The sequence below is a fragment of the Scaptodrosophila lebanonensis genome, unplaced genomic scaffold, assembly GCF_003285725.1.
Source record: "Scaptodrosophila lebanonensis strain 11010-0011.00,11010-0021.00 unplaced genomic scaffold, SlebRS2 tig00000001-arrow-pilon, whole genome shotgun sequence".
In the NCBI taxonomy this organism is placed as follows: Eukaryota; Metazoa; Arthropoda; class Insecta; order Diptera; family Drosophilidae; genus Scaptodrosophila; species Scaptodrosophila lebanonensis.
This window is the reverse complement of record NW_022060529.1, coordinates 12,365,537-12,391,519: the sequence shown is the minus strand read 5'-3', so window position 1 is coordinate 12,391,519 and position 25,983 is coordinate 12,365,537. Positions and strand designations below refer to the sequence as shown.

The 25,983-nt window shown below is 37.7% G+C and overlaps 2 protein-coding genes across 9 annotated transcripts; both read right to left on the bottom strand.

The window, feature by feature from the left end:
* Window positions 1–820: 820 nt before the first annotated feature.
* Window positions 821–25,981, bottom strand: LOC115634560 (phosphatidate phosphatase LPIN3). 6 transcript variants are annotated; one of them, XM_030532380.1, is made up of 12 exons: window positions 9,883–10,103; window positions 6,770–7,197; window positions 6,463–6,665; window positions 6,258–6,395; window positions 4,795–6,150; window positions 4,395–4,494; window positions 4,101–4,229; window positions 3,820–4,012; window positions 3,551–3,762; window positions 2,977–3,477; window positions 2,801–2,904; window positions 821–1,298 (listed from the first exon to the last, which is right to left on the bottom strand). In XM_030532380.1, exons 2-12 carry the CDS (start codon window positions 6,947–6,949, stop codon window positions 1,106–1,108), a joined length of 3,309 nt encoding a protein of 1,102 aa, XP_030388240.1. In that variant the 5' UTR covers window positions 6,950–7,197; window positions 9,883–10,103; the 3' UTR covers window positions 821–1,105. The 6 variants fall into 6 exon arrangements, with proteins under 6 accessions (XP_030388240.1, XP_030388242.1, XP_030388237.1 ...); XM_030532377.1 differs by lacking the exons at window positions 821–1,298; window positions 9,883–10,103 and adding exons at window positions 1,776–2,439; window positions 25,512–25,981; XM_030532378.1 differs by lacking the exons at window positions 821–1,298; window positions 9,883–10,103 and adding exons at window positions 1,776–2,439; window positions 25,476–25,539.
* On the bottom strand, window positions 12,658–25,608 carry LOC115634561 (PDZ domain-containing protein GIPC3). 3 transcript variants are annotated; one of them, XM_030532384.1, is made up of 2 exons: window positions 25,476–25,608; window positions 12,658–14,059 (listed from the first exon to the last, which is right to left on the bottom strand). In XM_030532384.1, exon 2 carries the CDS (start codon window positions 13,933–13,935, stop codon window positions 12,883–12,885), a length of 1,053 nt encoding a protein of 350 aa, XP_030388244.1. In that variant the 5' UTR covers window positions 13,936–14,059; window positions 25,476–25,608; the 3' UTR covers window positions 12,658–12,882. The 3 variants fall into 3 exon arrangements, with proteins under 3 accessions (XP_030388244.1, XP_030388243.1, XP_030388245.1); XM_030532383.1 differs by lacking the exon at window positions 25,476–25,608 and adding an exon at window positions 15,333–15,469; XM_030532385.1 differs by lacking the exon at window positions 25,476–25,608 and adding an exon at window positions 14,742–15,022.
* Window positions 25,982–25,983: the final 2 nt, after the last annotated feature.

Here is a 25,983-nt window from a genome sequence, read left to right as displayed (position 1 = left end):
GTAGTATGTGTGTGCTGAATAATATAACTGTTGTTGTTTGTTTTGACCCATCCATATCACAGAACGTACACACATACATATACATACATCTATGTATGAGTATGTATGTACATATGTATACTTAATAGTAATCACCATCTATGTACCTACGGTATGTACATATAAACATACGATGGCAGGGCAGATGCGTTTGGAAAATTTTCCACTGCAACTTGAAGCGAATATTCTAGAATGTCATTTGTTTATTCGGTAGGTCTGGGAAGGAGTGTGTTCCATCTCCATTGACATTAGCACTAAAACTCATCGCATTCGAGCTTACAATATCAAATGCAACAATAATTGGAAATGTGGCTGTGGTGTACACGTTTATTTCTTGGTTTTTGCTTTTTTGTGGTTTTATTGAAAATGCATGGTGTTGGATTAGACACTTGTTTTGCTAAATTGGTAGGCATATACATATGTATGTTTATATTATAGAGAGTAATAGTAATGCATAGCATAAGACAGCGTAAGCCCAAAACATAGAAAACTATCCTAGACTAAGAACTCAGTAAAAACGATCACAAAGAAATAATAATTATAAGGAAAGTAAGTATAAGATAAATCACAAATGAAATACAGCTAACTGATTTTATTTCTGCCCTTCCAATATTTTTAATTATAATTGATTTAGGAACTAGCATATACTACAATTCCGTTTGAACAAGCTTTAACTTAATTCAGAATAGAGTTAAAACCGCCTGATCTTGACTAAAAATCATAACTAAATGATTGAATAACATAAAGATGTTCGCTTCAAGCAAAAAATATAAAATCACTCTTTTTGTTTAACTTAAAATATAATTCATTAGCAGCGTTTTACTATATATATTTAATTTTTTTGGTAAGCACATTCATTTATGTATAGTATGTATGTGTGTGTAATTTCAAGTTTTGCAAACAGATTCAAAGAAGTCCGGACTGCTACAATAGGTTTGCCCTCTTTATGTGTGTAAATTCAAACGAGAAGCTCTATGCTCAATATATAGTTATGTGTATATAATTAATAGTATATATGTGTAACTACGTTATAGTTTGAAACTGCTTCCGGTCCTGTCGCGGAACTTTACTTCTCTGGAATGGGCCGTAGTGTGGCTGCGTCCGCCTTATAGTTAGCTGGCACCACCGCCGTATCCAACGGAATGTCCAGCTCCGGTATGGGATCGCGCCAGTAGTTGAAATTGGAGAACTCCACAGCGGTCTCATCGTGTTTGACGGGTGGAAATAGTTGATCCACAATGTAGGTCATGCTGCAGTAACTGTAAGAAGAAGGGCATCGTGAATTTCTGCAGCGACAATACAAAAACAAATGGCCGATCATTTACTACTTATTGGATACAAATGTGTTCATATGTATCTCAACTGAGGCACAGGGCAATGTTTCAAGAGAGAATTGCATCGAGTGTGATTTTTCGAAAACGGAGCGATCTAGTTACATGGGTGGGCACTTTGCTTTATTAGTCGCATAAGAAAATATACCCATATTTTTTAGGGCATTTGTTTTTTTTTTTAAGCCAATGTTTCCCAATGTTTTGCCCAACTAGATGTAATTTAGGAGGAAATGTCGATACATTTGATTTTTTTACAGCGCCGGATTGTATGCAACATATATATACATATGTATATATATAATGGAGGTGAATACGCCTATTGTCAGACTTCGCAACCGATTGAGTATAGCCTAGCTCATGCACCATTTACATATATATAACGTCATTTTGCCAAAATAAAACAGGTTATAACCACAAAATGTTGCTCAATTTATTATGTATGTAAAATATGTATGTATGTAGTATATGTATATGTACGCCTTAGTGCTAATACACTTACGATCTAGTCTAAAGGTCTTAGACTCAAAGGTACTCAGCGTAACGCCCGAATATATTTTCATAATGTCGTTGGTTTGGTTTCATTTCTTTTTGTTTTTAACAACTTAAGGCTAGAACATAAAAACGGATTGTTTTGGAACCCGCATCGAGGACACAACAGCATAAATTAATTTTAAGAACCTAACTTGGCACAACGCATCTATCACATATCATATTTCTGCCTCAAATTTTTCCAGCACTCGAGTCTTACAAATTAGCCAATACATGTTTATAATTAATATTAGACTAAACGTCTAAGTTATAGCGGGGTAGACGGAACATTACTTCATTTTTGTCCAAGAGGTGTCGCGAGCCTAATATAAGGCCCAAATCCGGTGAATGAGTATCGCCATCAGTGTCGATGCCATCGTCGGCATCGCTTGCGCTTATGTCTATATCAGAGTCGTCGCTAAATTGGAGCTCGTCCTCCTCCTCCTCATCGTCAAATACGTCCGTGCGATATTCGTATTCGTCGTGGTGCACCAAGAGTGGAAAGTATTCGTCGACTTCGAGCGACTGATTGATGTAGCCACTATAAATGTGACAAGCAGAATGCTTGATTACACAGTTGACTGATTGATTGGTTGATTTGAGTGCAATTGCTAGTAGTAGTCCATGATATTTTTACTTTTTTATTTATTTTTTAATTGTTTTTGGCACTGGCACCAAACTACACATGTATATATATGTACATAGTAAGGACCTAGGCACTCACATACACACACACACAAACACATACACACTAAGCGTTACATAATGAAGTTAATACGATTTAGGCCAATTTTCGTTATATAATGTGCATGAGCTGGGAGAGAAGGGGTTACGGAACACCTATACCATAATTTACGAATTCTTGCGATAGATAGATGGTTTGAAAAAATGCTTCTACTTACGAAGACTGGAATGTTTGAGTCAACTCGTGCTTCAGTTCACCCTTGGTGTTGATCGTAAAGATACGCATTATGGGGATGCCGACAGCGCGATAGGCCCACACGTCCTGAAATCATGAGGTTAACAAACAATTGAATAAACATTATCCGAAACAGTGGGTTTTGGTGGGCGGACTCACGTTTATACGATTGCCGTAGCCGGCATAGAAGGGCTCCTTATCGGGAAACAGATCACGTATATCTGACAGGCAGGCGATCTTGAATTGCTCTGGTTTCTTCTCAATTACCTCGCGGTGGAATGCCGATATCAATGATGTGGGATTCAGCAACAGCGGACCATCGGGTAGCATAACGTTGCCCTGACGTATGGAGCGCAAATACTCGCGTGTCACGCGCGATTGTCCAATGGCACGAGCCGACAAATACAATAACTTGTATCCATTCTGTTCGATTTTCGAGAACAGCTGGGCGACGCCTAGTTGCGCCCAGTCTTTGCCGACCATCGGCAAAATGTGGCCCAAAACATCGGATTTGGTGATCGTTCCATCGATATCTGATATCACCACCTTGTCGTTGTGTTTCCAACGGAAGAGATAGCACTTGCAGCGTGTGGTGCCCTGGTAGGCAGTAGTCACGCTGAACTCGATTTCGTTCATGCCCTCCTTGAGGTTGAGTTTTTTCTGTGTTCGAAAGATGTGCGGAATGGAGAGGGTAATGGAAGTGACCAGTGGAGCATCGCATTGATCTACTTACAATGGCAGCCGAGCTTAGGCGCAGAGATTTCTTGTAGCGCTCCTTCGGTTCGTCGCTCTTGCTGGAGCCCATGGTCAGCTCTTCAAGATTGTCGACCAAGGCCGATGTGTTCTCTGCATTCACCACCGATTCGCTCTTGCTCAGAGTTATATCGCTAATATCGGGCGAGTTTGGACGCGAGGTCTGTGTGGCAACAGCGGCTTGATCACCATCTGGATAGTTTATAGGTGAGTGTTATGCTTTTTTGTAAAGAAGCGTTTACTGCTTACCTTTTTCATCTTTAGTCACCGGTATATTGGCATGATTAGGCTGCGCGTCTTGCGATCGTCTCCAGCTCCACCAAGAGCGTTTTGTCTGGCCGACGTTTTCCGTATGCGCAGTGCCTTCGACTGCCGTGGGTTTCTCGGCATCTACGCCTTTCGTACCTTCACCGGTCTGCGACATAAGCTGCTCAATCGCGTCCTGAGAATAGAAGATGCAATTCAAATATGATACGATTATTGTTTGTTCAGAGATTAAATAACAAAGCATATTTAACCATGCAACTTACATGGGTTAGTGGCTTCTGGAATGTTATCATTGTCATAACAATGGGACATGCAGCCATCCAAGTGTAGTATTTGCCATTTAGACGTACAACTAAGTTTGGCGATGAGAACAGACTAGGGTTTTTGCACACCTAGATGTGGGGGCAATGAATGAATAACAGTTCTGTTTACAATGAAAATTACGTTTGATGCAGCGCTTGGTGCGAGGCAAGGGTCTGTTTTTTGGGAGTGCTTCGGCAAGCCGTGAAAGCCTTACGCATGCTTCAACTTTGTGATATTAACTATTGAATACTTACGTCCGGATAGTTGACCAGCTGTCTATCGAAATCTGCATCCGATGGGGGAGAACCATTCTCCTGCATGCCGCACATAGACATGGCCACAAAGTCCAAATATCTGTCGCAATTATAAATAAATAAATATTTAATAAACTACTTATGTCTGTCTTATAAAATAGATAAACTGTTAAATTTAATTACTTAAGGTCTTAATTGTTTATTGATTTTTTATTAGGTTGTTGGATAAAGGTGTTCAGCTCGATATGGAATAAAGTATCTGTCCATAATTTAATTGAATAGGTCCTGTAGGCAAATAATTCAGCAATTTCTATTTATATTTCAATGTATTCGAGTAGCTTCTATAAACTGCAAGACTGTGTGTAAAACTATCCTACGGTCAAAGGACTTTCTTGCTTACTTGTTATCCTGCTGGTGCTTGCTTTCCTCATAGTCCGAGTCCAAGCTCTTTTGGGCCTCCTCCAGCGAGCTAGGTGAGTGCGGCAAGCTGGTGCCATTGCCACTCTCGTGATCCTCGTCTCCGCTCTGTGTTGTTGCTGGTGTGGATTCTTTGGGCTTGGAACTGGGGAAATAAAGGGCAACTAATTCGGGATCAATACTGCCGGCATCCAAATCGGATAGATATATGCCTCCCGCCTCATTAAGTTCTGTGCGCAGTCGATTAGTCCTTTTCATGAAGCTGAACATATTGCTTAGCATGGATTGATGCTCACTGTTTTGTGCTTTGGCACTGCCTGAATTCTTGGCCTGCTCAGGCGTCGGCAGCTCACCCCATTTCCAGGAGGCGGCATTTTCGTCGGCATCGGCATCATGACGTTTGTTCCGCATCGTTGTTTCCAGCTCGCTGTCACTTTGTATTGGTGTTGAGGGGCGTCCAGCGCCGCGAATAGTACCAGAGGCGCCGCTACCAGATGGCGCCGTAATTTCGGTGTCACTGAAGAAATGTATGTCCAGATCAAGGATCGTGGGCTCCGAGCGCTGGGCCCTGGGAGTGTGTGGCAATGTGTGATCATCGCCTAGAGGACTTTCGTCGTCACCATTAGCCGTCACAAGAGGTGCCGACAGCAGGTCCGTGGATTTAGGCGTGTACTCATCGGTTGAGGATGAAGCTGTCTTATTGGAGATCGAGACGGAGGGCACTTCGGCCTCATCAATATTGGCCACCACATTAGAGCTAAGCGAAATCGCATCAGCATTGCTCGCATTATCCCCTCCCTGGGTGCTGCACACGGAGCTGCTCGAGGAGGTTTTGCGTTGTGAGTTCTTTTTCTTCATTTGTGACTTCTTGCGTCGCTTCTTGGTCTTGTTTTTGGGATCATCCTTAATGTTAGCATTATTGTTGTTGATTGTGCTTTCATCTAACTCCTGTGGATCGGAAGGTGCCAATGTACATATCGGTTCTGGCTCAGCTGTAGGCGCTACAACAGCTAACGAAGCATTTTTTAGTTTTTTATCCACCTTGAATGCCCGCTTCCTTGAATTTTTATCTAATGTGGGAGCGGGTGACTCTTCGGCTTCCACAACCTTTCGGCTTGCCTCCTTCTCTTTTTCCTCCTTCTGCTTTACCTCCTTCTGCTTTACCTCCTTCTGCTTCACTTCCAATTCCTTCAGTACTGTCATGAGATCCTTCTCCTTCTCAGTTGCATCAAACTGAAATAACTCTTCGTGCTCAGCCCATTCCTGACGTATCTTCTGAGTCGTGAACTCCTTTAGGGTTTGGCTAAGATTTCGACGCTCCATGGTGTTGTCTGTGTGCCTGCAATTTTTTTTTTTTGGATATGATCGTGAAATTAGTATTAGCTTTGAAAGCAAACACATTAAGAAAGCAGTGCTAGCTGAGCTTTGAGATTGCTATTTACCCACCTGCGTTGTGTGTAGTCAGAGACTTGATTTTCCAGTACACAGCCCTCAATAGTAGCAACTTTGGGCTCTTCTTTGGAGAAGTCAATCGAATTGCGCCGCGGCAATGGCAAGGGAATTTGCAATTCTTCACTAGCGTTTCTATAATAATGATGATATGATGGCAAACTACAAAGGCTGCTTCTTATGAAAATGTGTAGTTTCTTACTTGTCAATAGTCACGCCGCTTAAGTCTTCCATTGTATCGTTGGCCTTATCGGTGGAAAGAAAGCTCTTTGGTATAGGTGATGTGGCCAGATTCTCAGCCAGTTCCTCATCATCTTCGGGACATTCCTCAACAAAAAAAGCTTCGCCCGAGTCGCCTAGTTTCATTTGAATGTCCACAGGGGCGCCATTTATTTCAATGTCCACCTATTTGTAAGGAGTTCGAATAAGTTTGATTAATCCTGGCACTTACACACAAGTTTTAAATAATGCTAACAACCTATACATGTTTGTTCTTACTGAGGACTTACCACTTTCTCCCGACTGCGCAACACCCCCAATTTCCCAAATCGCACGTGGAAGGGTGAGCACTGGAACTCTCCATCCTTCTGCTCCACGACGATGACATCGATGGCTCCAGTCAATGTCGCGGCATTGATGTCATTGTAAAAGTCCCGGAAATTACTGAACATACGCACAAACGAGTTCATCCTGCTGATGTTCCAAATATAATTTATTTGCTTCTAATTAAATGCGCGTCCTGTTCTTCTTTGCTGTTTCTTGCAAACTTATTTAATTCTCAATAATTGCGAATGTGTGTTGTGTTAGCTGTGTGTAAGATTCTGTTAACCCAATGCACAGTTATATTAAAGCCATTTTATCGCAGCTACGCGCACTCGCGTCTAGTATTTATGATCACAATAGTCGCTTTCTTTGATGATATCACCTTTGGATGCAACTGTAAAAGGCAAAAAAGTTTATCAAATAAATTATGAGGGCAGAGGGGTAACAAAAGAAAATTGCTAGCTGTTGCCAAGTTGCAACCGAAAAGCCAAATTTGACTTTGAAATAATTTTCGATATTTGCGAGCAGAACGAGCCAGTTCACATGCATTATACGAGACACTTAAAAATAGATAACTCGTCATCTTTATAATATTAAAAATAATAGGCATTTTACCATAAACGAAAAGGACATACTATATGTAACGAAAAAACTGCCAATTATAAGATTCTAGAGCTCTACTTCTGATGTCTCTAAAAATGAATAAGCTTGTTTTTGGAGGTATTATTTTTTTTTTTTTTTGAATTGAAAGAGGGGGAGAGGTTCTTCATTAAGTCCGCTGTTTTTAGAATACACTTTTCTGTTTGTGCAGAGGGTTGAAAGGCACATTGTCTGTTACATTGTTAAGCAGGCGCAGCAATTGCACGTGGAAACCATAAAATTTATTTATTCGTGTAAATAAGTGTTTATAAGTATGTGTAACAGTCACTGCTTGAGACGCCAGCATGTTTTGTTTTTATGCACTTGCACCACAGTGCGTATGCGCAATGTGTATTGGTATTGAATACAAACAACGCTGGCGCTATGCACTTTGCATACGCATACGATGTATGTATGTGTGTATATGTACAATAAGCATTTGGCACACACTTGTAAGGCGCTTTGTTTTGTTTACATATTTTTACAGCAAGTTCAAGGCAAGCCAACATTCGCAGCACTCTCAAAGAGTGTGGGTTTTTCAATGGGATCCCTCCTAAAACGCCGATTTCGAGAGGAAGTAGATTTGTATTTAAATTGAATATTTTCAAGTATGTGTAATTAAACAAAAAAAAAAAGAAGATAGTTCTCATACAATTACTAATGTATGTAATACTAGTTGCGTAGTTTTCTTTTATTGGTGGTGGGGTTCGGTGTTTGTTCGACTCGGTGATAAAACAGTTATGTATATCGTACGATAGATATATTTGTATGTTTATACAGTAATATATGTACATATGTATGTATGTGTGTTTGTGTTATCGCAAATAGAAGCCGTCGTACTAACTACTGCTTATTACTCATGAATTCGACAACATCACGCGATACGCTCAGCAAATACGCGCCGCACGATTCATAAAACAATAATAAAGTGTATTGAAAGTATTAAAAATGTTGAATACATGTACATATGTATGTATGTATTGTATATCTATAACAAAATGGCAGCCTTGCGTAAAGTTCAATGTACAACACCCGCAAAGACGCATTATTCAATAGCAAAGCAAAGTTCATTTACAGGAATTGTTGAAAACATGACCTACATACATACATATGTACATACACATATGTATGTACATACATCGATATGTCGACAGACTTCCTTGCAAGCAAAAACAAATATTTAGAGCTCGCAAATTCTGTACAATTATTTAAGTTTACATTATTTTATACGATTGTCTGTGCCTTGGCCTGCCCGACGTTTTTAATTGCGCTCTAGTTGCCATAATACATAATTAATTAATTGATTGGCATTAAATCTATTGGCGGGACTTAAAGTGCTAATTATTTATTTATATTATTTTTGTTGTTGCATAGTGTTTTTTGTGGCTTGTAATTGAAACGCATTGGCACAGATATCACGCCATCTATCACGCGTGGCCAGTAACTTGAGTTGCGCGTTACTTTCACCTGCGAAACGCAAAGCAAAAGACAGCGCACAAAAGTAATGAACGCACAAGCAAAACAAACTAGCCAAAGCTTATGAAACAAACTTGTACTGTATTTCTCATTTTGTTGTTGTTGTTGTTGCTTCCTGCTGCCGTTGCATTCAAACTTCACAAACAAAGGGGCATTGATGGCATCATAAACATACATACATACATATGTTTTTAAAAAGAGGCAGCCATGTTATCGAAGACAGGCGCTGCTGATGGGGTCGTTAAAAGAGCGGCAAACAAAGAAAGTTCTCAGATTCCGAATCTCGAGGCAATGATTCAATATTTGGGCAAACCGCCAGAAAAAGGTTTTTGACAAGAGAAACAACAAAGTTTAAGCACACACATAGAGAGAGAGAGAGAGCAACATGTACAGACATCGTCAGTTATAAACATTTGAAAAATTGCTAGACGATTCGCACTGTTGCCAGGCTAACAATTTTATTGAAACAAACAAAATTTATTCAAAACAAACAAAATCGGGCGACAGCGCTCATAACGAGACCTCAACTGCATTCGATTCATATAGTTATGTACAATTGTACATATGTTATCTGCTATTACTTTTCCACTGTTTTTTTTCTTCACAAACACAACAAATGTTTATGCCCAATTAGAATTTGTTTAGTCATGGTTAAAATGCGGTTGCGACGACGGCGACGGTTGCGGTTTCAAAGTCCAACTGCGATATATACTTGTGCATATGTATGTATGAACGAAAAGGAAAGAAGCAAAGCCGAAACAAACACACGCCGCTAGTGGCGAGGCGCAAAGTCTACTGAAATGAACTGAAGGTGAGCGTCAGCCAAACAGTTTTGTGGCTGCTAAAAACAAAATAAAATAGCAAAACATAAAAATATTGTTTTGCATTCTGCAGAGGGCACTTTTGTTAACGTTCTTGAATTTGTTTCTAATATATATACATCTTTCAAAAAATTTATGGCTACCTAATTTTTTTCCTGGGATAGGTTCCAGTTTTTGTCACTTTTATATGAAAAACTAGTGTACTTTTCAGCGTTCACTCTATTTCTTCACTATGCACAGTTACACTCTTTGCATGAATTCAATATTGTATTGTGTCTTTAGCTTGCAACAATGCTGTTTATTTCACAATTTGTATCTTTGCTGACTGCAATCTTTTGTTTTTGTTTCTTTTCCGCTACTTGCTACTTCGGCAAGTGCTTGTGCACAACTGAACGCTGAGCGCCGGCGGCTTTGTTAGTTATACATAAAGAGTGCAGAGCAAAAGCTAATCAAATTAAGCATACGAATGGTGTGGCAGAGCGTTGTTAGCCGTTGTAGAGAGCACAAAAGCTGCGCGTTAGACTTAAGAGTGAAAAGCACAAGTAACAAGCGTCTCAGAAAAACGAAAAACTTGATAAACCGGAAAGACATGTAATTTACTAGACTCCCCTAGTGCCATTTACCATAACGAATACAAACATTTATATATGAACTAGGTATGTACATGTGTAAATACTTATGTATAAATATATAAAGATACATAAGCATCGCATTCAATGGGCTTGTTATACAGGCTCATCACTCTTTAATGAACTTGTTCTGAGAGAGCATTTTGTTAACTGTGCTTATCAGCTGCTAGTTTGCTCGTAGCAGCTGTTTTAACATACATACATACATGCAAGGGCAAAGTATGTACGTAAATGTCGACATATGTATGTATGTATGTTCAAAAATGCTTGTTTAGCTTTTTATTACGCTTGTTTGTACATACATATATGAATGCAAGTACGTATTTACTTGTAGTGTGTATGTACCATGTTTTTACAAACATATATTGTATCAAATAGCTTGGGCATTGCGGGAATAATCATTACGACGACGCGCTATGTACTTGCCACTTGTTTATAGAAACCCATAAAATGCATCATTGTCTTGAATAGCAAAGTAAACGAAGGGACGTACATGCATACATACATATGTGTATACATATACATACATACGTCACATAATGGCAACTGTTGTTGTTGTTGTTTACAAATGTCTAGAGAACAGTCGCGAGCAAACGATTTGACGAAAAATATAGTATGTATTTATTTTCCGCTCTTAATATGATGTTCTAACGGAAATGTCTCATTTTGCAGACGAATCTTACATAAGCTATAAACAAAATTTGTGCTGAATTCACAAACAGCACGTGCTCATGGCCATGAATATACATACAAGTAAGCCAAAGCATTTGCCAAAAAACAAATTTTCAAATTTGTTGTCACAATTCTGCCCTCAATCTTATAAACACAGCAGAAACAGACGAGTATCTACATACATATGTACACACTATACATATGTATGTATGACATTTGCTCGCACACTGCTATGGAATATTTTTTGGGGCTGTCGACAAATTGTTTTCGAGAGCTAAAATTAAAAAGAAACCATTTGAATGTGTATTTGCCAACACGCCCACAGAAATCTGAAATGTATGAATCAATTGTTTATTAAAAAATTGTGCTCCTTAAACTTGCTTGACGATCGAAACTGGTAACCTCTAATAAATATTTGAATATAAATCGAAACATATTGGTTTTCGTAGAACGTTAGGATATACTTTTATAATATTTTGGCATTGCGTATTTACTGTACATATGTATGTTCCTCTGTAATACCTACAAACATAAATTGTTTATTATTGAATATAGTTAGTTGCTTGTACCATTAGTATCAGTATTCAGTACTAAGTATTCCTTTTAATAGGCTCAGAACCCATATAAGAAGTTTTTATCAAATTAAACGTAAAATCGATATTTCCCACCTTTCAACTGTTTTTTTAAGCAGTTAATTATTTTATTCTATTATAAAAAGATTCAGTTGTGAATACCCATTTAGTAAAGCAAAAAGGGTCTTTCTTGGAATATGAATAATAAACTATACGAGTATTTAAATGAAGCTCAAAAACAATCATCGTCAGTTATACAAGCAAAAGGTAGAAATTGTTTCGATATTACCTTTTCTCAGGATGTCAATTTGGAATTTTGGAATGGTAATAAAAGTTGGTTTGTGTAGATGCCGAAATTCCATAGCACTGAAGAGAGATGAGAGAGACTCAAGGGATTAGGAGACTCTACAAACCAAGTCGAGTCATTGTGGGTTGTGCCACCTCACAATCTGTCAATCTGTCCACATTGATTCAAAAATTTGTTATTGAAAGAAAACAGAAAGTATATACTCGAAATCGTAATTATAAATGAAATGAAAAACAGAAAACTAAAATCTTGCTTTTAATGAATTACTTGCATTTCCTAAAAACACTTAAATAATAAATAATAAATAAGAACTAAAACTATAAAATAATCTGCGATACACTTGTAGTGGCGTTTAAAACGAAAAGCTTACCTACTGTCTTAAGAAAGACAAAACAATAATAAATTAAAAAAACACAAAATTCAATTTTAATTTGAAATAATTTACATTTATTTATAAGTGAATTTAAGGCATAGTTAAACAAAACATACACTAGTTTCTGCATATGTACATTTAAAGTATTGTACAATTGATTTGCACTTTAATTTTTGCAGCATTTACAACGAATTTGTTGTCATCAAGTGTGCTTTTCTAAATAATATGAATATATAGTATATGTATATATAAAATAAATACAAACATACAAATTAATGTTCTTTTCAAAAATCAATAAAGATAATTGGCAAATAAGTCTTAATTGAATTGTTTAAAATGTTTAAATGATAATGATAGCATTTAGCTTATGAAATGAATTGTTTCTCATTTAGTTCAGCGTTTATTTCATATCTCAGCAACAGTTTCGCATTTCGCGTAACATAGTTTTTAGGCTCTAACAAAAAATGCACACAAGAAAATGCCCCGGTTTACACGTAACTCCCTAGGAGAAAATAGGTCTGTCGCTATATTCGTGATGACACAGCAATGCCCCAGAAATGGGAGAATTAACAGCTTATCTATCATTTGTCTCATTTGTCTGCCACCTTCTTGCGACGGGCATCTGTTATAGCCCCCCACAGCTCAATGATAAAGTCGTCGGTGAAGCCGAAAGATTCCAGATCAGAGCTGTCTATAGCTTCAGCAAAGTCCATTGAGTTTGATTTGTTCTCGCCCAGGTCCCAGATCTGAGACGCAAGCTCCGAATCGTTAATGCCCATAAAAGACTCGAGCAGATTGTTAATGGCATCAATACCGGCTACGGTCGCCTCATCGAACTTGGGTTCGATCTGGGCATTACCGTTAGCCTTAAAGCGCAGCGTCTCCTTGCCACTGCCATAGTTGCGACCGCCACCAGTGGAGGCGCGCGATTGACTGCGAGGTCCAATGCCCTGGAAGCCACTCCTGACCGGTTCGATTAAGCGCAATGTGAACGTTTTACCAGTCGGTATCTCCTTGAGCATGCGAGCCACCTCGTAATGCCGTTTGCCCACCATATTTTGATCGTTGAGCTTCTCAATGTGATCACCAACGCATATATGCTCGATGCGATCGATAATGGAGCCCTCTTTGATTCGCTTAATAAAGGCGTATCCGGCCCCATTGTCGGTTATGGTCAGGCCCAACGCATCTTCTGCCTTTATTATCTCAATCTCCTTCGGCCGGCCCTTGCGATGCGCGAATATAAAGTCGTCCAGACCAATCTGACCGCCCAACAGACGCGTCATGTCCACCTTGTGCGAGTTCAGTGTGCAGAAGAGTATATCGTCTGGCGACATATCAAAGCATTCCGCAATTTTCTTATACAGTTCGCGCACGCTGGCGAACCCAGTTATCAGACCTGTGGGGCTGCCATGGGCTAGTTGGCAGTGAAAGATCAATTGTGGCTTGTTTGCATCATTGTTGTTGTCATTGTTGGCGCTGTTGTTGCTGCTGTTATTGCTATTGTTGTTGTTGTTGGTGTGCATCAATGGTGGCACCGCGGCCTTGCCCTTGCTATCGTTGTTGTTGTCGTGATGATTCGCCGCAGCACCATCGGCAGCCGCATTCTGGTGCTTGGTGGATTTTCGTGCAAAGAGCGGCATTGTAAGTTGGCAAGAAGAGTGCGGCAAGGTGTTGTCAGTTGGCTGGGATGAGAAGGCTAGACTTGCTTGGTCGGTTCGAGGCGCTGTTCACAAGCTAGGCATATGGGCGTGTGCGCTCTCTTATCTGTGCGTGAAAGAAATTTTGAGGATGGTTGATATATTCTTCTTTTTAGATTCTTTGATTTAAAGCGTTTTGTGCAGGCCCCGTTTGAGGATTGCCCATTGGTAGTAAATCGTATGTGTGTCTGTGTATGTGTGTGAGTGTTGTTGTTGTTAGTTAAGTTATTAGTTCCTTTGAACAGTTTTTATATACAATTAATGGCGAGTCATATAAATTAGTCAGCCGCTTTAACGATACAAGTTATCTAATCTTGCTGCGAAAATTCCAACAATTTACAAGCTCTTTGTACACAAAGTACATCTCTTCGCCTTACACTTCGCAGTTCTTTATGAGAAACCGAAGCTGCCCTTTACTTACATATTTATTTATGTACTTGTATGTTTATGTTTAGATATATCTTAGGAGTTATCAGTAGTATTCAACAATTGACTACTTTCTTCACTGATTAAAGCCTCTGGCTGTAAATTTATATTGCACGCTAATTACTCGTACTTTCGAGTTTCCGAGGAGCGATAATTATGTGAGGTTAGGTACGATTTCAATGAATATCCAACACCAACGCGTTTTTCATTATTTGTTTAATTTTTGTTATTTGTATATGTGCTTCTGTATTGACCGTCCAATTGTTAGTCATTAATATTATTTTGGCTATGCCACACACCGTTTATATAATTGTTGTAGTTACCAGTCTAAATACAAATTCATCGAACGCCGCGGACTGTCAACTGCGTGAAAAAAGCGCTGAAAAACTTTTATCACAGTCTGTAGGAAGTTCAGGCGTACAAATAGTATACTATATAGAGCGACTGCGCGATAAGATTTCAGTATTTGACAAGCGGTTCGATAAGAAGTGTGGCAGTCGAATGGAGATAAGAAAGCCAAGATATGACTTCGAGCCGAATGCCAAGCGTTTATCGGGCGCCTTGCACGCAGTCTGGACGCGGAGATCTCCACATGGCGGATCCGACTTCTGTCTACGTACGTCTGCCCTAAGTAGTAAAAGTGAACTGAGCATTCGGAGCCATTGTGAAATGCGCTGGAGCCCCAGTAGTTAATGATATGAAAGCTGAACCGTCAAGTATACATATGTATGTACATGTGTGTGTATACTCGTGTGTGTGTGTATCGCAATGCAATTGCGCTAATTGTCTGAAGAGCACGAGCGCACGAAACTACCCAGCAGCACCGGCTTTGACAGTCTCTTAATTTGGACAGAATAGGCTTTATAGACTTGGGTTCGTTAGTACATACATATATTTTTTCAGATTCTACGTACGTTTCTTAATTGTAACAGAGGTTTGCTTCTTGCTCTAGGAATCCCAACACCATAAGAAGTAAGGAAACACTTTATATCGTATTGCAGTGCACGTCTATGAGATACTTTAAATTTTGATACACAAAACCCAATTTTAAAGACAATATCGAAAACATTAGAAACCAAACATTTTTAAGAATTTAAGTGACAAGCCCTCTTTGTTTATTTCTTTGCAAACAAATTCTCTCATCACCACAACAAGGTAGCGAGCTAATTGAATAGATAATTATTAGATTTAGGTAAATATATTTTCTTCTTTACATGTAAATAGTGCATAAGCCCAACCGTTTTGAGCGCATTAGATCGATTCAATAACAACATTTTTTTTAAACAATATTTTATAATTAAAGTCAATAATATAAAGAATCTGCAAGCCCTACTGGCAGTGACAAAATTGCATTAAAAGTGACTCATCATCAACTTCGTGGAACATTCTTCCGATTATTACCCACCTAAAAAATAGATCCAACAAAATCTTATCGTAAATGTTCTTTTTCCGCTTATGTGCGTGTTCCTCAATCGTGAGGCACCCTTCTAAAAAGGTACCCGGTTGAAAAAATATATCAATCTGAGAGACGGGACATAGTCGTCCGTCTGTATGAACGTAAAACGTTAAGGAGTGTCAGAATACCCCACTAAGCACCTCCTAACTATAACTTTTCCTTCAATTACTCCTAAAATGTCGTTATCAAATTTTGGTCATTCAATGTCACATTCTTTAAGAATTGTAAGCGCTTAAATAACTTGTAAAGTTATATCTAGAATTGTGACCTGTGCGTAAGTTAAAAACTTTTATAAACATACGTTTTCTAGTTGTTATTTATTATTTATAAGGCAGCTATATAATATTAAGGCTACACATACTTTATAAGTTGTTTTGACTTGCACTGCGTATTTATAAGACAAGTTTATAAATCAAGTTTCGTATTCTTGGCTGTTATGGTTCAGAAGTTCTCGTTCGAACCTGTCCATATCTATTCGAATTTTCATGCTGATTACATAGGTAACTGACACGCTTTTTTAGCATTTTGCTCTTGTTCTTAGCTAACAAAATATAAAGTTAAGATATTGGGTAGATAGAGTTGAGACAAGATTTTACTAAACGAGCCTTTTACAATAATATTGTTTCTTCTTCTCAAAGACCCCAAGCTTTAATAAACCACATCGACGAGCCCCTTTTTATTAATTGTTTCAATTCCAACAATCGTCACACCATAATTTACATACATAAGACACTAAATGCTGTGCGAACGTAACCAGATCCATTCGTACAGACATATACATACGCACAGATATATACGTTTATATGTGCTCACGTATCTGTCTTTATGTACACAAGCCCGATTTTGGCACGTTCCTAGTAGATAACCGAGCACTATGTAGAATAGCACATATCAAGGTCGAAATAGTTTAAAAATGAGCGCGTACAAAAACTTGAAAGCTGTTGGCAAAAGTGAAAAATATTTGCTGATAGACCACACAACACACATAAAAACAACGCAATTTATGAACCACACATACTCGTATATAGCAACATATAAACATGCTCATACTATACACATAGATACAGACCGGCATTAATTTGTGCCCTCACGGAAGTAAACAGCACGAGCTTCATAGGGGGGCAGGTCTCCGACCTCGCCAAGTGCAAAACAACAGCCGATCACTGAAAAGATTAGGAAAAGCTTCGGAGCGCTCTCAATGTCAATAGAGTTCAACAATTCAAATCGACAGAGCCAAGATGGCAAGCAACTTTAGCGATACAAATAAAAACAATTCAAATAATGCTGCACAGTCATAAATTATATGGCTTGCCATTTGTTAATTGCACTTGTAATTTAAGGCCCGTAGCCCTTTTATTTTGCGTAAGAAGTAAATGAACATTTGGCAGATATAAAAAATTGTACGATCAATTAAAGATAGTATAGTATACATATATAGTATGTGGAGATAGATCTATCATCTATAAACTTTTTAAATGTGTTGTTGGCGATTGGTCGTTGCCAATCAAATTCCAGTTTGCAGAGGTCAAAGGTATAGTAGACACACCCTATATTATAGCTACGGTCGTCCGTATGAGCACCGGGGATTTCTGAATCATACCAGCCAGGAGCAGTTTTTACAATCCATATGAAATATAGTTGTTGTTTTATTTCATATTGCTGCCATAGGACCGATCGATGGAAAAATCACACTTAGTAAGATAACTTTCTTGCTAAGGGAGACATCTGAAGAAAATTTGAATTTTAAATAGTGCCTCACAAAATCAAAACTAACCATTCAGTCGTGCTGATCTCTTAGAACCTATAACGTGCGGAATAACTTATCAAGTGGTACGTTAATGACGCGCCATTCCCTAACACTTTGCATCTGCCCACTCGTGTAAATTTATTTATTTGACTAGACAAAAACAAAACTTAATTAATCGAATACAAATGAATGCAATAGCAATATTTTCGTAGTATACAAAGATAAGTGCAGCTGTCTACAGAGAGCTAAGATTTCACTGCCATGGGACAGTGTGTTGTTCTTATTGTTTTTGTTATTTGCGTGAAGTCGTCTCTGATTGGCCGTAAGATGAGGGCCCGTCGCCAGTCGGCAATGGTTCTGGCGCCGGCATTTAGCATACATATGTCTATGATGAAATATTTGTATATATGTATGTATGTACATAAAAATGTACATATATATAGTTATAAAAAGCTCAGAGGTATCGTGTATAAAAGCAGCAGAAAAACAACCGCAGCCACACATGAGAATTGTAAAATGTTTTTCAAAACACCGACAATAACAACATGGGCCTGGCGAGTTTTATGTAAACTAATTAACGTATCTAGAATAACTTGCATTTGGTTGGCTTAACGAATGGTGCATACTCTGTTTTTAATTTGAAATACATATGTATTTTTATCTATTTTCAAGTACAATTAGAAACTTAACATTTACTAAATGATTTGGTTTGTTTGATGTCTTTAAAGCGTTCTGTAATACCCAGAAATGCAGCTTGATTAAAAATTTCACGTTTTGTTTTAGAAATTAATTTTGCCAAATACATCTTAATCACAAAAAGGCTTCACAATAAATATACTTATGTACAATATTATGTTGAAATTGGCTAAACATGTTAAGCATTATTTAGACTCATTTGCAAAAGTGCATTAAATCAGGGTTGAAAAAAAAATGAAGTATAAAAACACTTTCCATATCATTTTCCATTATCACATTAAAATTGGTCATTTAACTACTTGCGTGTAGATTTGGGATATCTATTTGACTTTGGCAATATAGTTCAGTAATAGTTCAATTGGTCCTTTAGTACATTCGTTCTTTTAGTTCACCTATAACTATTTATTTTGTTTTTCCGTTCATCAACATGGTAAGCGTTGGCACAATATTCAAAGAACATACATATGTGCATATGTATAGTATGTGGTAAATAAACTATTTATGTAAGTAGTATGTACGCGACGCGTGTGGGATTAGTTATCGTTGTTTACGCTACTGTAGTGCTATCTGTCACACACTTATACGCATATACCCGCTTGAGTGTATACATACATATCCGTCTAAATACAATTTAAACTTTTAGTATTTTGTTTTTCATTCAAGAAACCAACAAATAATAACAATAGGGCAGTGGCCAGAATAACAAAATCAAGGTTGTTTAATAAAACGTTAGCTATGTACAAGTAGAGTTTATTATCAATAGGCTATTATTGTTACTGCAGCTGTTGTTTCTGCTGTGTTTTCATTTAAATAATTCGTATCTTATAGTTGAACAACAACAAACAAGAAAGGAATGCTAAAGTCGAGCAGGCTCAACTCTTAAATACCCTGTACCACCCCACAAAAAAGTAATTTAATTAATTAATTAATTTAATTTAATGAATTAACTAAATTAATTTAATTAATTAACTAAATATTAACTAATTAATTATAAAATATTCCATGCATGCATACATACATTTACATTTACATCAGAATCGTGCCTTATGCGTGTTTGTGTACTTGTACATATGTATGTATGTGTGCATTGGGCCTGGTTATATGGCTATAACTTTCTTTTTGATCATTCTATCATAATGAAACTTGGTATACGGATATATAATTACTAACCTAATGTGACTACCAAATTTAAGTTTAAAATTCCAAGAATTATGGGAGTTATAGAAAATTGGTAATAGGGGGGGAGTGGGGGGTTGGATCAGAAAAAATGAACAAACTTGTCCTTTCTCGGTCTCAGGAGAATCTGTATACCAAGTTTGGTTATTCTAGCTCTTATACTTTCGGAGATCCTTGCGTTCATACAGACAGACAGACGGACAGACAGACGGTCAGACGGACAGACGGACATGGCTATATCGACTCGGCTTGTCATGCTGATCAAGAATATATATACTTTGTGGGGTCTACCAAGCCTCCTTCTGTGTGTTCCATGTGCACTCGCACAAAACTAATATACCCTTGTACCCTTTGGGTACAGGGTATAAAAATGCAGTTCGCATGACGCATTTCAAAATGCAAGTATACGAGAGTTCTTTTGTTTGTTTGTTATTTGCTTGAATTGCGTTTCTTTTATTTGCGCACGCTTATTAGCTTACAAGTGTTGGCGAACAATGGAGCTAATTTGTTTACATTTTGTAAGTGTCGTTCTTTAAGGCTGAGTAATTCTAGAGTGTTTACCTCAAAGTGCAGTATCGGCAAGTAGGTTGAATATCTTGGAAAAGTTGATGTTTACAAAAGCTACACTGCCACTGGTATGGTTCTTGTTATTGTTTTGATCGTATAACTACGTATTGCATTAAACTTTAATTGTTATTTATCTGTATCTGGAAAGTGCAGAGGTTGTCAGATTTGTGGCCTGAGCATTAATTAGGCCATGCCTAAGACCTTCAAATCTTACGGCTTTACTAAATTGCTAGCATTTATTAATACATATAGTGAATGAGAAGAGCACTAGTGCAAGAATTTAAGAGAACGCAGAGCGGCGTTCTCTTTACATAAATAAAAGAGCAAAAGCTCTGCGATGAAAAGCTGCAGATTAGGTGAGGAAAAAGAGTACCAGAAGTATACGTAAGAGGGCAGCTGTGTGGTCGTACGATCGTCTGATTCTGGCATCGTCATGATTATTATATTTCGTTGACTAGGTCAATTTTTTACGTCAACAGTTTTTCTGAAGGGGATCTTCCCCTCACCACAAAACAAAAGCACGAAGCACCGTATGATCTTTGTAGTAACGGTGAAACTCAGATTAAATTCAAGACAACAATTTGCAAAAGGCGCCAAGACAAGCAGAAAATTGAGACGAAGTAGCCGTGAAGTGAAAATTTAATAAATGTATCTACGACATTTTTTAGTACAAGTATGTATAACGAAAGCGTTGATGACGTGGACTAGTTGTATAGTACATACATATGCCTAATATACGAGCAGAATATAAATGCATACATACATATATACAATACGTATGCGTGAGTGTTTGTCTGACTTGCTAATGTTGCGCTGTTTTATGGGTTACCAAAAAATCGTGCTTATTATTATTCTTATTTCTGCATGTACATGTATAGATTTCACGTTTGCATCAAGCTTAATATTGATGACGTTTGTCGGCACTAATTTTAAAACATTCATAAATTCTGCTGACAATATGTTTTGGATTTGTAATTTTTTGTTTTTCTGCCTTTTCGCCAAAAAACGAGACTTAAGAAATACAGTTCAGCAATCACGTAAAATGTGTTCATTTTGTTTTGTTTATTTATTTGTTTGCAATTTTATTATCAATTGTTGGGTGCAACGGCCGAGTTCGTTATTGGTTTGTACATATAAAAAGCGTAGTATTGCAATTTGTATCAATTATTATTATGTCTTAGAAAGCAAACACCAGGTGAAACACCCTGTATTTGGAGCCAATGGAGGGTGCCTGTATACACTTGGCTATGCTTAGCATAATGCGCAGACAAATGGAAATAATGATGAACACACATACATACATACATATGCACATACACGTATGGAAATGTATATACAGTTGCGATCAATATAATAGGAGTGCCTCCCTTCAAAATATTTAAGTTTTAAGTATTTAAGTATTTCTACTGTTAAAGCTTTCTTTTGCTAATTTTGGCAGATCGGAAAATAAACCCAAAATTGAAATTAAGCTGGTACGCAGCAGCAATTTGCGCAATGCAATATTATATAAATAAATATCGTATCTTGCGGGCGATCTCGCACATTGACAAAGAGATTTATTAATCTTTAGCGCCACTTTTCTCATTACAAATTGGAACTTAAGGGAAAATTTGTAGGCTAGTAATACGAAAAATGCATATCCAATAAGTTATATTTGAGTTTACTGCTTATGAAGAAAATAAGTATTTTTTAGTTCAAATAAATGATTTTTGTTGTATATTGTCTTTTGAACTTCTGAATTCCGTTTGCTAGCGATAATACGTATTCAAATTATAATTTTTAGGAGGAAAATTTCAAAACGTGCACGGTACAAAAGAAAAGTGGGGAAGGCATGTGAGAAGGCATTTTATGAACATCAACCAACCTAGGATTCCAAACTTTTGATTATGAATTGTATCTGCTTAATTTAAAAATTGGAAATGTTATATTCGATAGTTTTGCATTACTTTTGGGTCAGGATTGGCAACCTTGGATGAACAAATTGCTTAAAAATGATTTCTAAAGAAAAATTACATAGTACGGACACAATAAGATATACGATTACATACAAGTACATAGCTCGCGGCTCATGCCCATGACAGCATAAAGATTTTGTTGCAAGACACAGTGAAGGGTATAACATAGGTTCGGCGCAGCCGAGATAACTAATCAACTCGTTTTATATGGTTTTTAAAATGCATTGAAAGCACTACTATTATTTTTACCGCAGCTGTATATATGTACATACATATGTAACGATGTTTGCAGGGCCAGTTTTCAAAACATTTAACCGTTTCACCTCGCTGAGCTTTGCGGACTCGGTAACCAAATAAAACAAACGAATAAAGGCAACATAAACAATAGTTGAAATATTTGTTTTGGACGAAGTTTATGAATATGTACACCTAGCCATTACACTCTGTCGAGCCAATCCAAATCGGAACACCATGCTTAATGTTAAATTGAGAAGCACGATATATGTTCATACTATACGATGTTATTTCATACGAAACCCAAGTAAATACATATATGTATATGTACATAAGTGTATACCATTATAAGAACGATCTGCATTAAAACTGTTAGACTATGCTCCATTACGACGATGATTTGGCGAGATTAGTTAACCAGCATTTGTAACAACTGCATTTTCTGCGTTGCTTCTTTTATTTTCTGACTCCATAATATGCGCGATGTATTGAAATGTCACGCACGCAATTTACATAAATGGCCTCACTTCCGCTTTTTTCTCCTGACCAGATCTGCCCGATGTTGGCTGAGCAGACAGGCAGGCGTAGCCAACAAGAACAATAACAATGAAGGCAAATCAAACAGCGGCAAGTCGAATGTATCTACACATGCGGAGCAACAGCAAACGAAGAGAAATAGTTTACCAGGCCTTCTATCAGGGCAGAATCAATTTGTAGCATGTTATGCACACATTTACATTAAACCTTCTTTATATCGAATATAAAAAGTAGAGGTCTGCACGGCGGCATTCATTTGCTGTAGAAAAAGTGAGATTTTTTCATAGTATAACGGATCTGGGCCATAATTTTTTTCCAGGCCAAAAGCGCTTTTTATATTTATATTTTTTTATATTATTTTTTTCAGCTGCAATAATAAAGATATTACTACTTAGATTTTGGTCTTATCGAGTGCCTAAGCTTAAGCTTTGGGAAAATTATCGAATGAATTGGTTGGAGCTTATGGAAATACAAATATTTACAAATATTTGATTTATTCTGCCGATAGTACCTAAGATACAGAATGTATAAAAACTATTTGGGGAAATAACAAGTCAATAATAAAAATGTTATTTTTAGTTTCTGTTGCGGAAATCGATCAAGCAATGCATCCACGGAATGCTTGTTCGACATATCGTTAGCAAAGCAGTCGGAAAACGCAAAGATATTAAAAAAACACGCATGCCTCAAGTTCCTCAGATAATGCGAAATACCCATACAGAGCAAACGACCAACTAACCAACTTCACGGTTTGTTAACAATTTAATTTGCCTACAAATTGTTGCTCTATATTGTCTGAATTTCATTCCTACATACAAAAATATGTGCATACATATGTACACACATGTATGTACAAGTATACATATATGTATGTATTCTCGCTGATTTCAAGCTTGTAATTTCTTTGGCCATTCCCGTGTCTTTCTTCGCCTTTGTGCATGAGCAGCGAGCCCCACAACGCCCTCAATGTGTAGCAGAGAATTTGTTTTGGGGAAATGAAAATACAAAAAAAAAGGAAAACAAATGATGATAATAATAACAAATAAAGACCGAGAAATGTATGCGCACGTGTTTGGCAGCATTAACACACTTTATGCTTTTGGATACAGTTAGAGATCTGGCCAAGTTACTGACCGGCCGGTTACGGCTCTGTCTGAGCAACAAAGGTGCATTAATTAAAGCACGTCTTCCCCATATGTACATATGTATAGTATGTTGTACTTACATACATATGTACGTGCGTATCGTAAACGTTGAAAATCAACAAATATACAAGTATATGTATAGACAGAAAAAAATATACGTATGTATGTATATAGTATATGTGTATTCATAAATGTGTGTAATAACAACTTTTGTGCGTGTTGGCTGACTTCGAAAATGAAATGCTGAGGTTTGTGAAGACTTATGGTGTAAATTGTTACTTTTTATTATGCTAATTTTGTGTTTTCATGTTGGACTTGACCGTTATAATTGCCGACTATTTTGTAATTTGGTAGCACAAATTAGGAGGTTGGACTTTTCTTTTTCTTGAAAGCCTGTGCATAGCCAAAGCAGTCAAAACAAGTTAATGATGTTGGTTGAAAAATCAATTTTCGTTTGGAAAAGAGGCAAGCAAACATTTTGTTGAAATGGCGAAAAACGTGCTCCGCACCCTAAAATTTGCAACAGCAACAAAAACCAACTGAACTGGCGTCGACGCAGTAGAAAACCCACCCAGTGAGTAGTTTCGCCGGCTAAGAAGGCTGTCAAAACTAACCTCAAAACAGCATGTAAAAATGCATATTTTGGAGGGAGCGAACACACTTGCACTTGGGGCAGGGAATGGTTAAAACTTGTCATAGAAACTGTTAGCGTAGAGAAATTGAATATATCGACCGCAGTTGAACCGCTCGATTCCTAGGGGTAGTTATAAAACTGAGGCGTATGAAATCATTTCCGCTACTGAGCAACTGGCGACCCGACCATGGCCATGGTTTAGTTAAATTATGTATGCTAGCATGTACATATGTATGTGTAAAGCATTGGTGTGTTTGTGTTTACTATGCATGACATAAGCGGTGGGGTGTGGTGCCAGAGGAAAAAAAAAACACTTGCTAATATGGTTTTTTTTTTTAATAACTCGTTAATTACTCCCATGCTTGCAATTGAGCGACACCTGTACAGCTGCAGAAAATCGATTCAACAATAACGCCCCCGCCCCATTAAGATGCAAACGTTTCAATGGTTTATCGAAGTAACTGTTGCCAGGCACTCGCTGCTGGCCTTCTCTTCAGCTCTCTTGCTCTTACAGCCAACATTCGACCGTCTGTGCGATGGCTCATCAATGATTTCGCTTTTCATACTTTTGATAAACTCATTTTTACAATGTCAAAGCTTGTGTTAAGTATTTAGTAATAGAAAATGTGCAAAACATATTAATAAATTAATATATATACATACATATATACTACATGTGTTGTGTGGAGGATGGGTCCAGCACACACTGCTTATAACACACAGACAAGAGAAGTCGTGCCACCTTTCACTTTATTAGTTGGTGCGAAATATCTTAGCCAGATGAATGAATGAAGAGGCTGTGCATAGATAATAAATAAAGCAAGACAAAGACCACCACGCACCATGAACAGACAGCGAATTGTGCGCAAAATAAAAACCGTCAATAACGAAAGTAGAAAATCGCACGCACCTGTCAATGGTGATGATGGCGCTGTTGGCTACTCACGCTGCACTTGTCTCCATGCATTTATGATATACGTTGAATGTATGTGTCCATATATCAATTTGTCAATAATTGCGGCGGCGGCTGCTGCAGCCGCTCGTATGAGGGTTGAGCTTGCAACTCAGAGTTCCAGAGTAAAGCAAGTGCAATGTCGCTGCCGTCGCTAATGAGCAAGGAAAGCGGTTGTACCAGGTTGGATTTTTTTCCAGCGCTTACACACACACAAAACAATTTGTTCTTTTTACTACACGACGTTATTGAATTTCTTTCACCGAACTAACTGGTTTTTTACAGCTCCATCGGTACATGTACATACATACACGCAGTCGGTCAAACGCAGCTAGTATGTACTTTGCGGCGATTATCACGATTTGCTCTCCGAAATAAACTATTGACGCATTTGAATTTACTAATTATGCTAATAGAATTGAAAATTAGGGCTTTTTAACTGCTTTACTGCAATTTTTGCTACGAT